This window comes from Thalassophryne amazonica, chromosome 5, assembly GCF_902500255.1.
Source record: "Thalassophryne amazonica chromosome 5, fThaAma1.1, whole genome shotgun sequence".
Lineage (NCBI taxonomy): Eukaryota > Metazoa > Chordata > Actinopteri > Batrachoidiformes > Batrachoididae > Thalassophryne > Thalassophryne amazonica.
The window spans coordinates 128,331,572-128,350,104 of NC_047107.1; the positions used below are offsets into that span (position 1 = coordinate 128,331,572).

The 18,533-nt window shown below is 46.1% G+C and overlaps 1 protein-coding gene across 1 annotated transcript in view; it reads right to left on the reverse strand.

Annotated features, from left to right (window-relative positions):
• Positions 1–18,533, reverse strand: part of LOC117511316 (discoidin domain-containing receptor 2-like) — a 126,897-nt gene that overhangs the window by 45,009 nt on the left and 63,355 nt on the right. Inside the window, 2 exon segments of the mRNA XM_034171343.1 lie at positions 945–1,097; positions 7,287–7,362. Coding sequence (XP_034027234.1) covers positions 945–1,097; positions 7,287–7,362 — 229 coding nt within the window.

The window sequence follows — 18,533 nt, forward strand, 5'->3', positions numbered from 1 at the left end:
TGGTGAAACAGAGGAAGATCCAGAGGACAGGGTGCGATGGAAACAATTGATCTGCTGTAGCGCCCCCTAATGGGAGCAGCCGAAAGAAGATATTATTTGAAACATGGGAGATTTATTAGTTTCCTTATGATGGGTAAAAAAAATGTGGCTACATTTTACAAAATTTTCAATTTGTTCCAGTAAAAAAAGAAAAGAAAAAGGGTCAGTTTTTACACATTTGTTTACACTTTTTGGTTCTAATGACAAATACAAACAAAACAAGTCACAGCGCCACCAGGTGTTGAAAGCCATTTTAAACAAATAAGCCTTGAGGTTTGATTTAAAAAGTGCTGGGTCAGAGTATTTCAGTTTAAAAATGGAAAAGTTTTTACACATTTGTTTCCTTATTTGACAGGTTACTGTTTTTTAAAGTGAGTTTGACATATTTGTTCCCACCTCACAGCTGTAATAATCTGTTACCAAATTACACATGGAAGCATTTTTACTCATTTGTTCCTTGTGTCATTTAAAAATGTTAACTAAATTGTTTGTCTATTTTAGATCAAATGTTGCCACGCCAATAAACTGTTTTGTTTTTTTTTCCACCTCATTCCTGTTGTCACTGGGTGAATGTGGAAATGAGGCCAACAACGAGCCAGCGTTCATTTGTTTCCGCCTCCTGACTGTATGAGCAGGAAATCTTGTTGAATATGAACAATAACAAAATCTGGGCTGGTGTCGTCGGAGCTGGAACCCCGAGGGGCCTCCGAGGCATATAAAGGTTATTTCCTCGCATAAGAATGAAACATGATTATTCTTTCTCCCGCTCGATTCTCCGGGGAAAACGTCATCACTCCATCAGGCTTCCCCCGTTCTTTGTGCCGCTGCCTTTCTCTTCCTGCCTCATTTTCCTCACTGTTTCCTGTCTCGTTTAAATGTTGATGTGACATGTTTCGCTGACCCACCTGGTTTCCCAGCCGGTTTCTCCAGGTCTTCCACTGCAGGCCGTCTCTGCTGTAGTTGAGGCGGTAAAATCGGGCGAACTCGTTTCCATTGTTCCTGATGTAGCGTCCCTGAGTGGCGACCCCTGTCAGAAAGGTGAGTCTGCCCAGGTCCACCTGCAGGACAACACAGGCTTCTCAAAACAGATTCAACTGCAGGCTGCTACAAGTATGAGCACATCAAGTACTGAGATTATTTCTGAGGATTTCTCAACATAAAATTCCTACTTATTTATTTTGAGACAAACATATTAAAACATTTTATGCTGTAGGCCAAAATTACCATAATTAAAATTTTAATGCTAAAAAAAAAAACATTTTAGTTTTTATGTAATGAGATTTAAATATATATAAAAACTTAACTTTCTGAAATACCTGACCAAAAAAAAAAAAAAAAAAAACTTTTTTAAAGCTAGAGTGCCACCCAGCTTTCACTAAACTGACAAAATTTAGTTTAGTACGTGTGTGTGTGTGTGTGTGTGTGCATGCCTCTGGGCCCTATCTGCTTAGTGTTTGTGTGTCTCTGTCGTGTGGGGCCGGTATGTCAGTTGTCTTTGTGTTCATGTCTTCAGAGTCTCATCTCCTGGTTTTGAACTACACATTTGTAGTTCAGTATGTGTGTCTGTCGGTCTGTGTGCGTTTCTGCAGCCCATATATTACTAAAGAGGTGGAGCATGGGCAACACAATCCATGACCTGGGCGGGACAAATGAAGCCCACACCCTGAGAAGCTCAGCTAACAGGCCAACCGGTTCAGGTGTTTATTACATCATATTGTCGGGGGCTCAGTGGTGTTTCTCATAAGGGATTTACTTTGAGGTGGTCATTAAAAATTACGACACACATTTTCTCAGTAATTGTGGATTAACGACTTGATGTTAATCCAGTTGGATTAACAAGTTGAGTTAAGTTGAGACTGTGGCCTGCTTCCGTAGTCGTGTCCATAAAAATCATAGAGGGATATGATTTCCAAACTTAATACCCATTACTATATTGGATGATGTTGAAATTGAGGATGGCCAGCAATAGCAAAAATTTCATGTCTGCTACCTACAACGCACGTGGAATGTCTTAAACCCAAACCTACTTCTAGGCATCTTATATATGCTACTTTGGAACCACCCCTAAACCCAAACAGTTCAACTGTCAACCCCACTGAGGTCCTCATTAACATAAGATCACTGTCCTCAAAATCATTGATCATCACTTAGATATGATTGGGCTATGTGAAACCTGACTTAAACCTACAGCTGTCCTCCCCTTAAATGAGGCCTGCCCACCAGCATATACATTTAGTCACGTCCCTAGTGATGCGAAGCAAGGTGGGGGTGTTGCTCTTATTAATAAATCTACATTTAGCTTATTAGCTGTTGGGGGTTACAAATATCACTCATTTGAGCATCTGATTCTCCGCTCTGCTCAGGATATTACACATTGCCAAGGTCAGAAGAATAAAAATCAGTCGTATTACTTTGTCACTGTATATAGGCCTCCTAGCCCATATTCTGAATTCTTAGATGAATTTGGTGCGTTCATCTCTAACTTGTCAACTAGTGTAGATAACATTCGGATCATTGGTGACTTTAACATTCATATAAATAAGCCTTCTGATCTCCTCTGCAAATCATTTATGGAAATTGTGGATGCATTAGGATTTCGGCAATGCATTCGGGATTCGACGCACATTAGTGGAAATACCCTGGATCTGGTTCTCGCACGTGGTATTGCTGTCACGAATATTGACATCATGCCTTTTACATCAGTGGGGTCTGACCACTCACTTATTAAGTTTACAGTTTCGCTGCCGTGTTTAGTGGAACAACAACCTTATATATCTTTACGGCGATGCATCAACTCCTCAACTAAGACTGAACTCAAAGCCTGATGTCTTAGCTTCACATTTGACAGTAGACAGACTTGTGGATAGTTTAAACTCAGTGCTCAAAACTACACTCGACATGATTGCACCACCTGTGTTAATACTGCGCTCCCCCAAATCACAGTCACCTTGGTTCAATTATCTGCATGACCTCAAGCATAAAGCAACAGGTCTAGAATGGAAATGGCGTTGTTCAAAATTAGAAGTATTTCACCTTGCGTGGCGTGATGCTATCTTAGATTATAAACATGCATTATTAGCTACAAAGTGGACCTACTACTCTGATTTGATCAACAAAAACAAGCATAACTCAAAGTTCTTGTTTGACACGGTGGCAACACTTTTGCATGGACAACCACCTGTAGTTCGCTCTCCTTTTACAGCACAAGATTCCCTGGATTACTTTGGGAAGAAAATAGAAGACATCAGGTTAAACATATCCCGGCATGCCTTAATCAAGCCACTACACCCTGCTACTGAGGTGGGTGCCACTACTGAGGTATTACCTAGATTTACAGAATTTGATAGTATCTCACTAGGCATGCTAACAAAACTCATAATGTCAACAAAAAGCACAACCTGTTTATTTGATCCTATACCAACAAAACTGTTTAAAGACCTGTGGTCCACTCTTGGGCCGACTGCGCTGGAAATTATTAATCTTTCTTTAACTTCTGGATCTGTTCCTAAACGTTTCAAATCTGCAGTGATTAAACCATTACTTAAGAAACCTAATCTTGACCCTAGAACAGGGGTGGGCAATCATGTGCCATAAAGGGCCGAGACACTGCAGGTTTTCCGTGCAACCAATCGCCTCAGCAGGTGATTTCATTAATGATCAGGTGTCTCAGCAGGTGATTTCATTGACAACCAGGTGTTTATGTTCAGAGCAGAAGCTCATCAGCAACCCACCTGCTGAGGTGATTGTTTACATGGAAAACCTGCAGTGTCTCGGCCCTCGATGCCCACCCCTGCCCTAGAGTATTGACAAACTATCGGCCGATATCAAATCTATCATTTTTCTCTAAAATTCTGGAAAAAGTGGTGTCATGGCAGCTCGTAGACTATCTTACTGAGAGTAATCTCTTTGAGCCACTGCAGTTTGCTTTTAGAAAATATCATTCCACAGAGACGGCTGTCACTAAAGTGGTGAATGATCTTCTGCTTCCAATGGATTCGGACACCACTACGGTTCTGTTGCTGTTAGATACAGTGGATCATCAAATTCTACTTGATAGGCTGGAAAATCATTTTGGGATTACTGGGCGTGCCCTTGCATGGCTGACGTCATACTTGACCAGTCGTTCTCACTGTGTTTTGTACAGTAACACTACCTCTAACCTTACTGACATGAAATTTGGGGTTCCACAGGGGTCTGTCTTAGGCCCCCTGCTTTTCTCCCTTTACGTATATAACACCCCTTGGGCACATATTGCGGCGTTTTGGGATTACCTTTCACTGCTATGCAGATGATACTCAGTTATACATGCCAATAACTGCTGGTAATCTTGTTCACATAAAATCCTTAGAAGATTGCCTTGCAGCAGTGAGAAGTTGGATGTCTAGAAACTTCCTACTTTTAAACTCTGATAAGACTGAAATGATGGTTCTTGGTCCAGTGAGACATCGGCATCAATTTGACCAGTTAACGCTCAGCCTCGGCTCGTGTGTCATACGTCACACTGACAAAGTGAGGAACCTTGGGGTAATTTTTGATCCTTCATTGTCCTTTGGCCTCCACATTAGAAATATTACTAGGATTGCTTTCTTGCACCTGCGAAATATAGCGAAGATTCTTCCCATCCTGTCTATGGCTGATGCTGAGGCCCTGATCCATGCATTTATCTCTTCTAGATTGGACTACTGCAATGTTCTATTTTCTGGTTTACCACAGTCTAGCATTAGGGGTCTCCAATTGGTTCAAAATGCTGCAGCCAGACTTTTGACACGAAGCAGAAAGTTCAACAACATTACACCCATTTTGGCATCCCTTCACTGGCTTCCTGTCCCAGTGAGATCAGATTTTAAGGTTCTGCTACTAACCTATAAAATTATTCATGGACTGGCACCTCCCTACCTAGCTGACCTAATTAAACCTTATGTACCGGCCCGGGCTTTACGTTCTCAGGGTGCAGGACTACTTTGTGTCCCTAAGGTGAATAAGAAGTCTGCGGGTCACAGAGCTTTCTCTTATCGTGCCCCTGTTCTGTGGAATGATCTCCCTGCATCAATAAAACAGTCAGATTCTGTGACTTTCAAGTCCAAACTTAAGACGCACTTCTTTTCCCTTTCATATGGCTAGCATACTGGTACAGTTTTATTTTATGCTTTTTACTCTTTTAATTCATGTTATTAATAATTGGAGCAGGCCACGGCCTCAACTTCACCTAAATTCTGGCTCTTTTAGTGAAGTTTAGGGCTAGTGCCCGGCGATCACCTTAGTATTTCTCTGTTTTTCTTGTTGTTTAATGCTGACAAATTATACAGTATTTTTTTTTGTCTTTCTGTTGCCTGATTCTGTTTTTTCTCTCTGTTTAAGGTGCAGCTCCATACAGAGATGGGAGATGTATTCATGTTGGCGATCCTCCTGTCCTGTGCGCCAATAGCATTTCTTGTACAACCCCTGGCAAAAATTATGGAATCACCGACCTCAGAGGATGTTCATTCAGTTGTTTAATTTTGTAGAAAAAAAAGCAGATCACAGACATGACACAAAACTAAAGTCATTTCAAATGGCAACTTTCTGGCTTTAAGAAACACTATAAGAAATTGTGGTAGTCAGTAACTGTTACTTTTTTAGACCAAGCAGAGGAAAAAAATATGGAATCACTCAATTCTGAGGAAAAAATTATGGAATCACCCTGTAAATTTTCATCCCCAAAACTAACACCTGCATCAAATCACATCTGCTCGTTGACATTGACCCTATGTGTCTTTTTGCAAGGAATGTTTTCACAGTTTTTGCTCTATGGCAAGATGCATTATCATCTTGAAAAATGATTTCATCATCCCCAAACATCCTTTCAATTGTCCAAAATATCAACATAAACTTGTGCATTTATTGATGATGTAATGACAGCCATCTCCCCAGTGCCTTTACCTGACATGCAGCCCCATATCATCAATGACTGTGGAAATTTACATGTTCTCTTCATGCAGTCATCTTTATAAATCCCATTGGAACGGCACCAAACAAAAGTTCCAGCATCATCACCTTGCCCAATGTAGATTCGAGATTCATCACTGAATATGACTTTCATCCAGTCATCCACAGTCCACGATTGCTTTTCCTTAGCCCATTGTAACCTTGTTTTTTTCTGTTTAGGTGTTAATGATGGCTTTCCTTTAGCTTTTCTGTATGTAAATCCCATTTCCTTTAGGCGGTTTCTTACAGTTCGGTGACAGACGTTGACTCCAGTTTCCTCCCATTCGTTCCTCGTTTGTTTTGTTGTGCATTTTTCGATTTTTGAGACATATTGCTTTAAGTTTTCTGTCTTGATGCTTTGATGTCTTCCTTGGTCTACCAGTATGTTTGCCTTTAACAACCTTCCCATGTTGTTTGTATTTGGTCCAGAGTTTGGACACAGCTGACTGTGAACAACCAACATTTTTTTGCAACATTGCGTGATTTACCCTCTTTTAAGAGTTTGATAATCCTCTCCTTTGTTTCAATTGACATCTCTCGTGTTGGAGCCATGATTCATGTCAGTCCACTTGGTGCAACAGCTCTCCAAGGTGTGATCACTCCTTTTTAGATGCAGACTAACGAGCAGATCTGATTTGATGCAGGTGTTAGTTTTGGGGATGAAAATTTACAGGGTGATTCCATAATTTATTCCTCAGAATTGAGTGATTCCATATTTTTTTCCTCTGCTTGGTCTAAAAAAGTAACAGTTACTGACTGCCACAATCTTTTTTTCTTGATTTCTTATAGTGTTTCTTAAAGCCAGAATGTTGCCATTTGAAATTACTTTAGTTTTGTGTCATGTCTGTGATCTGCTTTTTTTCTACAAAATTAAACAACTGAATGAACATCCTCTGAGGCTGGTGATTCCATAATTTTTGCCAGGGGTTGTATATTCGTCCGTGAATTGTTCTGTGAATTGTTCAGTAATTTATGTCTGCATCATGGCCCAAGCAGAGGGTCACCCCTTTGAGTCTGGTCTGCTTGAGGTTTCTTCCTCAGAGGGAGTTTTTCCTTACTACTGTTGCTCTGGGGGTTGGTAAGGTTAGACCTTACCTGTGTGAAGCGCTTTGAGGCAACTCTGTTGTGATTTGGCGCTATATAAATGAAAATAAATTGAAAAATTGAAATTGAAAATGTTAAGAAGCTACGATAGCTGCTAAAAATGCTAACTCCATTAGCATTTTATTGAAATATGTTACTGTGATAATTTTACTGTCCAGTGAGTGTAAAAATGTACAAACCTGCAGGTACTGATTGTCTGCAGGTTCCAGCTGTCCCTTAGGACACCAGGCGCCGTCCCCCTCCTCGCGATTCAACCTACACATACACACACAAATTCACTTCACGTGTTTAAAGAGTCGTTAGCTTTACATGTTAGTTAACAAATGAATAAGCCAGTTTCGAGTGTTGCAGGAGCTGCTGGGTAAGTTCAAAGGTCAATGCATATAAACATTGTGCATTCCCAGGATCATGGTGGCGACATACGGTCAAGCCTGTCTGTAGAAATGTGAACGATTACAGCAGTTTCTTTGTGCAAAGGGTTTATCAGTGACAGGGAGAGTGGAGGAGCTTTGAGCTTCAGTGTGCGGGGCTCAGTTCTTCAGTGTGCCGGTAAAACCCACGGAAAAAGAGGAGAAACGACTCAGAGCAGATCAGTTTACTGACAGTCGACACCGTCGTCTGACTCGGTCCACTCGCCGACCTCCCGAATGGTTCACTCAGTAAGTTTATAAGAGATTTATAAGAGATGTATAGATGAATCTTATCACAGGCGGGCACTTCTAATATTTTTTTATTTTCCTTCTGCACGCGTGTCGTGGCTGACGTCACACAGAAAAGTACACACGGTAGGAAGCTCGACAACTCACAAACAAAAATCAAAATATTACCAGAAATAAAGTTCACGACACGTAAGAACAGTCGTCACTCCAGTTGAAGTTACTTCAAAATGATTAAGAGAAGCTGAACTCTAAACAGACGGCACAGTTAGATCAGTTCAAGTTAGAGAGAATTAACCCCTTAATGCCTATTGTCGCATATACGAGGTCTGTCAATAAAGTATAGGTCCTTTTTATTTTTTTCAAAAACTATATGGATTTCATTCATATGTTTTTACGTCAGACATGCTTGAACCCTCGTGCGCATGCGTGAGTTTTTCCACGCTTGTCGGTGACGTCATTCGCCTGTGAGCACTCCTTGTGGGAGGAGTCGTCCAGCCCCTTGTCGGAATTCCTTTGTCTGAGAAGTTGCTGAGAGACTGGCGCTTTGTTTGATCAAAATTTTTTCTAAACCTGTGAGACACATCGAAGTGGACACGGTTCGAAAAATTAAGCTGGTTTTCAGTGAAAATTTTAACGGCTGATGAGAGATTTTGAGGTGATACTGTCGCTTTAAGGACTTCCCCCGGAGCGAGACGTCGTGCAGCGCTCCCAGGCGCCGTCGTCAGCCTGTTTCAAGCTGAAAACCTCCACATTTCAGGCTCTATTGATCCAGGACGTCGTGAGAGAACAGAGAAGTTTCAGAAGAAGTCGGTTTCAGCATTTTATCTGGATATTCCACTGTTAAAGGAGATTTTTTTTAATGAAAGACGTGCGGACGGATTGCAGCGTCGGCTCGCAGCCGCCGTGACGCTCCGCCACAGGAAAAACACCTCTGTTGGAAGCCTTAAGGACAAGTTGGAACATGTCCAGCTGTTAAACAATTTCTCATATACTCACTCCACTGAAAGCCATCAAAAGCCGCCTGGATTTTACAAATGGTTATCAACACGGAGGTGTTTTTCCTGTGGCGCCGCGCCGCACCGCGCCGGCTGCGTCCCGACGCACGGACCCGTCCGCACGTCTTTCATTAAAAAAAGCTCCTTTAACAGTGGAATATCCGGATAAAATGCTGAAACCGACTTCTTCTGAAACTTCTCTGTTCTCTCACGACGTCCTGGATCAATAGAGCCTGAAATGTTGAGGTTTTCAGCTTGAAACAGGCTGACGACGGCGGCTGAGAGCGCTGAGCGACGTCTCGCACCGTGAAAAGTCCTTAAAGCGACAGAATCACCTCAAAATCTCTCATCAGCCGTTAAAATTTTCACTGAAAACCAGCTTAATTTTTCGAACCGTGTCCACTTCGATGTGTCTCACAGGTTTAGAAAAAAGTTTGATCAAACAAAGCGCCAGTCTCTCAGCAACTTCTCAGACAAAGGAATTCCGACGAGGGACTGGACGACTCCTCCCACAAGGAGTGCTCACAGGCGAATGACGTCACCGACAGGCGTGGAAAAACTCATGCATGCGCACGAGGGTTCAAGCATGTCTGACGTAAAAACATATGAATGAAATCCATATAGTTTTTGAAAAAAATAAAAAGGACCGTTACTTTATTGACAGCCCTCGTATGCTACAATATTTGACTCAAATATGCAACTTACCAAATTGACCAGTATGCCTGTTGCAAATTTGCAACATACCATTATTATTATTATTATAACATTAATTATTACCAAAATACCAAAATTACTATTTATTTTTTGTGCAAAAGTGAAATTAATAATCTCAACATTATTTACCATCTACTTAAAGGCAAAAACACACACAAAACATTTTTTTATATACAGCTATATAAATTCAGGCGTTAAGGGGTTAAATGTGTTTGGTGCTAATAAGAAAACATTAACTCAAGAGTTGCAATGAAAAGGGCCCCAAAATATATGTTGGACTGTAAACCACTACCTGTCACATTCAGTGTGCCAAGTAAGTATGAAACATATCAAAAAGACAAACCTTTGTGGGATAAGAGCATTTTTAATGAATGTATCTTGTAGTCACATTTAGTCACCAATAAATTTTCTGTTCCATGACTGTAAACTGACCAATGGCTGTGTAGTAAAACCTGGCCATTTTAAAATCACAAGGCTGAATGTCATTTAAATAACATTGCTTATCACATACTATTCCTATGAGAAACATATCTATATTTTTTGGTAACATATGTTGTCATTTGTTAATTATTATAGTGTGTAAACTCTCAGCACAGAAGGGGCAACAAACTGCAAAGAGCTGCACAGACGAACACAGTGTCATCCAGGACTGGAACAAGAGGAATTGGCACGTTTCATCCTCCCAACAGCCCGTTCAACATCAATCCTGGCATTTGCAATTTTTCTCGTCTGCAACATCAGCAGCAGTTTGTTGATCAAAGCCTGAGCTGGGAGGAGGGATGTGCAGTTTGTCACAGTGCATCAAGTTCACATTATTTCTGGGGGGGAGTGAAAAACATTAGACTTTTACATCAACCTTACATTTGTGGTCAATCCCCCACCTTTTTGCAGCATAACTACAGTAAACACCAGGATTGTAAAAAATTTTGACCTCTAGTCTGAAGGTAAAAGAAGCTTCTGATTTCAATGACATAATGTTACAAATGTGACTCTCAATGTATTGACAATAAAACACTTTAATTTCTCTTGTCTGTTTCTTAGATATCTTTTTAGATATATTAAATAAGGAAAAAAGCTCCCTTTATGATGGTGTTTGCATAAGTGAAAAGCTGATACATACAAAGAGAAAAATAACCATGACATAATTAACAATGTTAAACATAAATACATGCAACAGTTTAAACTTTAGTTGTTCTAAGGAGAGTGTGAGAACTACACACTTTAAAAAAAAAAAAAAAAAAACAGGTCTTGCACGGTAAAGTGTTCACAGCCTCTCATCATAGAACGGAGCCGACGTGGTCCAACTAGTGACTTTAGAAATGTCCCATAGTGTTTTCTGTCCACACCGTGACTTCTTTCAGCTCTTTCAGCTGTTATGTTGCTTCAAAAACACTCTTCTTACCAGCATGAACGGCATCGGCAGTCTGTTTATATGCGTTGACCTGTGACCTGGAAGTGTTAAGATCTCTCCGCACATGCGCACTGAGAAACACGAAACTGGCTTATTCAGCACTGCTCTGTGAGACGGGCCTACGTAGTCCAACAGAGAGCCAGCAGCACGTCCTTCCTATTTAAAATAACAGACACATAAAACATTTGTTTGACATCTACAACGTTTATTTTGAGGATGTTGGTGAGGAATTTTGGGACACAGTCTTAAAACTAGTGTGTTGGTGGTGGGGATCCACAGGCTCTAGATTGGGTAGTGTTTTAAAAATAGGTAGCTGGCATTTATTATTTATGTATTTATAAATTGTTTAGGTTCTTGTTATAATATACACACTATTGTTGCTATTATTAATATTACCACTATATCTGTACCACTCTGCCTTACGTTTTATAACAAATGCCTCTTTTCATTCATACACACTACTGTAACCTGTATTCATAGTCATCTTTACAAAACCGAAGGAAGTTCCACTGGTATGTGTTTATTTATAAATGTCTATTAGGTCTGTCTCCACCTTATCTTAGTAATTTACTGCAAGTTTCTGTAACTCCATATAGTACATGCTCAGCCCAACTCATCTTGCTCAATGTACCTAAAATCAAATCAAATATGGAGAACTATCCTTTACTTATGCTGCAGCAAAAGACTGGAACGAGATTCAAAAGGCATTAAAACTGAGCACCTTTGTGTCGACAGGAAATTTTAAGCATATTTTAAAGAATCTGCTGGCTGAAACCTGCTCATGCTTTGGCTAAAATGAAGTAATTAGTTTTTTTATGACTGAGAATGTTACTGTCTCTTACTAATTCTAGTCTGATGTACGAGGTCTATTAGAAAAGTATCCGACCTTATTATTTTTTTCAAAAACCATATGGATTTAAATCACGTGTGATTACATCAGACATGCTTGAACCCTCGTGGGCATGCGAGAGTTTTTTCACGCCTGTCGGTTACGTCATTCGCCTGTGGGCAGTCTTTGAGTGAGGAGTCACCCACCCTCTCGTCGTTTTTTCATTGTTTAGGAATGGCTCAGAGACTGTTGCTTTGTTTGATCAAAATTTTTTCAAAAACTGTAAGGCACAACTGAGTGGACACCATTCGATAAATTCAGCTGGTTTTCGGTAAAAATTTTAACGGCTGATGAGAGATTTTGGTCTGGTAGTGTCGCTTTAAGGACGGCCCACGGTGCCTGATGGCGATCTGCGCTTCGAGGCGGCAGTGTCTCGCCGTTTCAAGTTGAAAACTTCCACATTTCAGGCTCTGTTGACCCAGTAAGTCGTCAGAGAACAGAGAACTTTCAGAAGAAGTCGGCATGAGGAGTTTATTCGGACATTCCATTGTGACATTTTGTAATGAAAGAACGTGCGCGCAGAGTCGCATGTCGGGCTGGACCCGACTGCGGGGGGTCGCGACAGGAAAAACACCTCCGTTGGAAACCTTAACGGGCAAGTTGGAACATGCCCAAGCTGTTAAACAATTTCTGTTGTGTGGGCCGCTGAAGAGGAGGTACTGCTGGCCCACCACCACAAGATGGCGCCCTGCTTGAAGTGCGGGCTTCAAGCACGAGAGGGCGTCGGCTTTGCTGGAGGTGACAGCTGTCGACAATCAACACAAGCTGTCACCCATCATCACCACTACAAAGACCGGACTGCAACTCCACCTCCTCGCCGAGAAATCAACTACCATTCAGGTAATTTCTCTGCTGACTAACACTGTGTGTGTTTAACCTGAACTTCTATTTGCAGCCGTTTTCCTGGAGTGTTTCCTTATCTGGAGGATTGGCGTTTGGTGTGACAGCGACGGCTTCGCCTCACACCCCAACTCAGATAAGTGGTTGACCAGGAGCTGCACGAGTGTGTGTGATTGGAGGTGGAGGTTTTCCCTCCTTTACTTAAGACAGACTGTGGATTACTGAGTGTGCGAACTCACACTCATCTGGACTGTCTTTGTTCTCTGCCAGCAGTACCGGGTCTGACTGCTGAAGACAGCGGCCACCTGGGGCGCAGGGCTTGGCGGCTCCGGTGTTCTTCAGCTCCGTTGGTGGTGGAAGCTGTGTGGGGATCCGGCTCTTCTCTCTCCAGGCGTCTTCTATAGTCGAGCCTGCACACAGGTCACCTGGTGTATGACTGACAGTCACCATATTGTTATTGTCTGTACGTTGTTGTGCGATTCACAACATTAAATTGTTACTTTTTGGCTTATCCATTGTCCGTTCATTAACGCCCCCTGTTGTGGGTCCGTGTCACGTCACTTTCACAACAGGATTTCTCGGCCAGCGTCATGGATCCCGAGGGGCGTCAACCATCGCTTGAACAGCCAATGGGAGAGCGAGGTGCACAGGCAGGAGGCGTGTTGGGTGAGCTGCAGCACATCTTAACCGCCTTCGCCGCTCGGTTGGACTTAGTTACCGAGCAGAGCAGTGTTCTCAATCGCAGGATAGAGGTTCTCACCGCCCAGGTGGAAGCGCGTGCTCAGGGCGCTGCTGCAGCACCTCCTCCTGCTGATCGTGTGCCAGAAACAGACATTCCGCTGGTCGTTCAACGACCCCCCCCACCTTCCCCTGAAGCATACATAAGCCCTCCGGAGCCGTACGGAGGCTGTGTGGAGACGTGTGCGGACTTCTTGATGCAGTGCTCGCTCGTCTTTTCACAGCGTCCCGTCATGTACGCGGCAGACGCCAGCCGGGTGGCTTACGTTATAAATTTGCTTCGAGGAGAGGCACGCGCCTGGGCTACGGCGCTTTGGGAGCAGAATTCACGGCTCCTAATGGTTTATACTGAGTTTGTGAGGGAGTTCAGACAGGTGTTCGATCACCCTCATAGAGGCGAGACCGCTTCAAGTGTGCTGCTGTCGATACGGCAGGGGCGTCGGAGTGCAGCTAAGTATGCAGTCGACTTCCGCATCGCGGCAGTGCGAGCCGGCTGGAATGCTGTTGCGCTCCGCGCCACCTTTGTAAACGGACTGTCTCTGGTTCTTAAGGAGCACCTGGTGGCGAAGGACGAGCCGCGGGATTTAGACGGGCTTATCGACCTGGTTATACGGTTAGACAACCGATTAACAGAACACCGACGGGAGCGAGACGAAGGGCGTGGTCAGGCACAAGCCGTCCCTCTTCCTCCCGGGTCTGAAAGGGAGCCGACTTCCCCACGCTCCACTGCCAGGGCTCTCCACGTGACAACAGCTCCCCCTGCTGACGTTGCTATGGAAACGAGCAGGGCCAAAAAACGATCAGATCAGAGACAAAGGAGGCTGATCCGTGGAGAGTGTTTTCTCTGCAGCTCTACTGAGCACACACAGAGAGAATGCCCCAAACGATCAAAACAGCAGCACTCGTCCTTAGAGACTGGGCTAAGGGTGGGTCACAATACCCACGCGGGGAGACCCCGTAAATCTGCACGAATCCCAGTCACGATCCTGAGTGAGGATTTAACCCTTCACGCCCCAGCACTGGTGGACACGGGGTCGGAGGGAAATCTGCTGGATAGCAGATGGGCAAAGGAGGTTGGGCTCCCTCTAGTGGCCTTACCGTCACCATTGTCGGTGCGGGCACTAGATGGCACCCTTCTTCCACTAATCACACACCAGACTCAGCCAGTGACATTGGTGGTGTCTGGGAATCACAGGGAGGAGATTGTGTTTTATGTAACACCTTCTACCTCCCGAGTGATTTTGGGTTTTCCATGGGTGTTAAAACACAATCCCCAGATTGATTGGCCGTCTGGGGTTGTGGTTCAGTGGAGCGAAACCTGCCACCGAGAGTGTTTAGGATCCTCGGTTCCACCCGGTGTGACAGCTAAGGAGGAGGTTTTAGTCCCCCCCAATCTGGCGGCGGTGCCAGCCGAGTACCATGACCTTGCTGACGTCTTCAGCAAGGATCTGGCACTCACGCTTCCCCCGCACCGTCCGTACGATTGTGCCATTGATTTGATACCGGGTGCTGAGTACCCGTCCAGCAGGCTGTACAACCTCTCACGTCCGGAACGCGAATCAATGGAGACCTACATCCGGGACTCGTTAGCTGCCGGGTTGATCCGGAACTCCACCTCCCCGATGGGTGCTGGTTTCTTTTTTGTGGGCAAGAAGGACGGCGGACTCCGTCCATGCATTGATTACAGAGGGCTGAACGAGATCACGGTTCGCAACCGATACCCGTTACCTCTGTTGGATTCAGTGTTCACGCCCCTGCATGGAGCCCAAAATTTTACAAAATTGGATCTTAGGAATGCTTATCACCTGGTTCGGATCCGGGAGGGAGACGAGTGGAAGACGGCATTTAACACCCCGTTAGGTCACTTTGAGTACCTGGTCATGCCGTTCGGCCTCACCAATGCGCCCGCGACGTTCCAAGCATTGGTTAATGACGTCTTGCGGGACTTCCTGCATCGGTTTGTCTTCGTATATCTAGACGATATACTCATCTTTTCTCCGGATCCTGAGACCCATGTTAAGCATGTACGTCAGGTCCTACAGCGGTTGTTGGAGAACCGGCTGTTTGTGAAGGGCGAGAAGTGTGAGTTCCACCGCACTTCTTTGTCCTTCTTGGGGTTCATAATCTCCTCCAACTCCGTCGCCCCTGATCCGGCCAAGGTTGCGGCGGTGAGAGATTGGCCCCAACCAACGAACCGTAGGAAACTACAACAGTTCCTCGGTTTTGCAAATTTCTACCGGAGGTTCATCAAGGGCTACAGTCAGGTAGTTAGCCCCCTGACAGCCCTGACCTCCACAAAAGTCCCCTTCACCTGGTCGGATCGGTGCGAAGCCGCGTTTAGGGAGTTGAAACGCCGGTTCTCGACTGCACCGGTTCTGGTGCAGCCTGATCCCAAGCGCCAGTTTGTTGTTGAAGTGGATGCCTCTGACTCAGGGATAGGAGCCGTGCTATCCCAGAGCGGGGAGTCCGACAAGGTTCTCCATCCATGTGCCTACTTTTCCCGCAGGTTGACCCAAGCTGAACGGAACTATGACGTCGACAATCGGGAACTTCTTGCGGTGAAGGAGGCTCTTGAAGAGTGGAGACACCTGTTGGAGGGAGCATCGGTACCATTTACAGTTTTCACGGACCATCGGAACCTGGAGTACATCCGGACCGCGAAGCGTCTGAACCCCAGGCAAGCCCGCTGGTCGCTGTTCTTCGGGCGTTTTGACTTCCGGATCACCTACCGCCCCGGGACAAAGAACCAACGATCCGATGCCCTGTCCCGGGTGCACGAAGAGGAGGTCAAGACCGAGCTGTCAGACCCCCCTGAAACCATCATCCCCGAGTCCACTGTCGTGGCCGCCCTTACCTGGGACGTGGAGAAGACCGTCCGGGAGGCCCTGACACGGAGCCCAGACCCGGGGACCGGTCCGAAGAACAAACTGTACGTCCCACCAGAGGCCAGGGCTGCGGTCCTTGACTTCTGTCACGGTTCCAAGCTCTCCTGTCACCCAGGGGTGCGAAGAACCGTGGCAGTGGTCCGGCAGTGCTTCTGGTGGGCGTCTATGGAAGCCAACGTCCGGGAGTATGTCCAGGCCTGCACCACCTGCGCCAGGGGCAAAGCTGACCATCACAAGGCCCAAGGCCTCCTCCAGCCTCTGCCAGTGCCTCGTCGCCCCTGGTCTCATATCGGCCTGGACTTTGTCACGGGCCTCCCGCCGTCCCAGGAAAACACCACCATCCTAACGATAGTGGACCGGTTCTCCAAGGCGGCCCACTTCGTGGCCCTCCCGAAGCTCCCGACGGCCCAGGAGACTGCAGACCTCCTGGTCCACCACGTCATGCGTCTGCATGGGATTCCATCAGACATTGTCTCGGATCGTGGTCCTCAGTTCTCCTCCCAGGTCTGGCGGAGTTTCTGTAGGGAACTGGGGGCCACCGTCAGTCTCTCGTCTGGGTACCACCCCCAGACGAACGGGCAGGCAGAGCGGACAAACCAGGAACTGGAGCAGGCTCTCCGTTGCGTGACCACCGCGCACCCGACGGCCTGGAGTGACCATCTGGCCTGGATCGAGTACGCTCATAACAGCCAAGTCTCGTCTGCCACCGGCCTCTCCCCATTTGAAGTGTGTTTGGGGTACCAGCCACCATTGTTCCCGCTAGTGGAGGGAGAGGTCGGGGTGCCCTCGGTCCAGGCCCATCTGAGAAGGTGCTGTCGGGTGTGGCGTACCGCCCGCTCTGCCCTGCTCAAAGCCCGGATGAGGGCCAAGAACCATGCAGACCGCCGGCGTGCCCCGGCCCCTGCGTACCAGCCTGGGCAGGAGGTTTGGCTTTCCACAAAGGACATTCCCCTGCAAGTGGAATCCCAAAAGTTGAAGGACAGATACATCGGACCTTTCCCCATCCTCAAGGTCCTCAGTCCAGCCGCAGTGAAGCTGAAGCTGCCAGCTTCACTGCGGATCCACCCGGTTTTCCATGTGTCCCACATCAAACCTCACCACGTGTCACCCCTCTGTACCCCCGGACCGGCGCCGCCTCCTGCCCGGATCATCGACGGGGAGCCGGCTTGGACCGTGCGCCGGCTCCTGGACGTCCGTCGGAAGGGCCGGGGGTTCCAGTATTTGGTGGACTGGGAGGGGTATGGACCCGAAGAACGCTCCTGGGTGAAGAGGAGCTTCATCCTGGACCCGGCCCTCCTGGCCGACTTCTACCGGCGGCACCCGGACAAGCCTGGTCGGGCCAGGAGTCGCCCGTTGAGGGGGGGGTCCTGTTGTGTGAGCCGCTGAAGAGGAGGTACTGCTGGCCCACCACCACAAGATGGCGCCCTGCTTGAAGTGCGGGCTTCAAGCACGAGAGGGCGTCGGCTTTGCTGGAGGTGACAGCTGTCAACAATCAACACAAGCTGTCACCCATCATCACCACTACAAAGACCGGACTGCAACTCCACCTCCTCGCCGAGAAATCAACTACCATTCAGGTAATTTCTCTGCTGACTAACACTGTGTGTGTTTAACCTGAACTTCTATTTGCAGCCGTTTTCCTGGAGTGTTTCCTTATCTGGAGGATTGGCGTTTGGTGTGACAGCGACGGCTTCGCCTCACACCCCAACTCAGATAAGTGGTTGACCAGGAGCTGCACGAGTGTGTGTGATTGGAGGTGGAGGTTTTCCCTCCTTTACTTAAGACAGACTGTGGATTACTGAGTGTGCGAACTCACACTCATCTGGACTGTCTTTGTTCTCTGCCAGCAGTACCGGGTCTGACTGCTGAAGACAGCGGCCACCTGGGGCGCAGGGCTTGGCGGCTCCGGTGTTCTTCAGCTCCGTTGGTGGTGGAAGCTGTGTGGGGATCCAGCTCTTCTCTCTCCAGGCGTCTTCTATCGTCGAGCCTGCCCACACGTCACCTGGTGTATGATTGACAGTCACCATATTGTTATTGTCTGTACGTTGTTGTGCGATTCACAACATTAAATTGTTACTTTTTGGCTTATCCATTGTCCGTTCATTAACGCCCCCTGTTGTGGGTCCGTGTCACATCACTTTCACAACAATTTCTCAGTTACTCACTTGTTGAAAACCATCAAAAGCCGCCTCAATTTTACAAATGGTTTTCAACACGGAGGTGTTTTTCCTGTCGCGGCGCACACAGATTCACCGAGTCGTCACGGAAACGACTCGGCGAATTTGCGCGCACGTC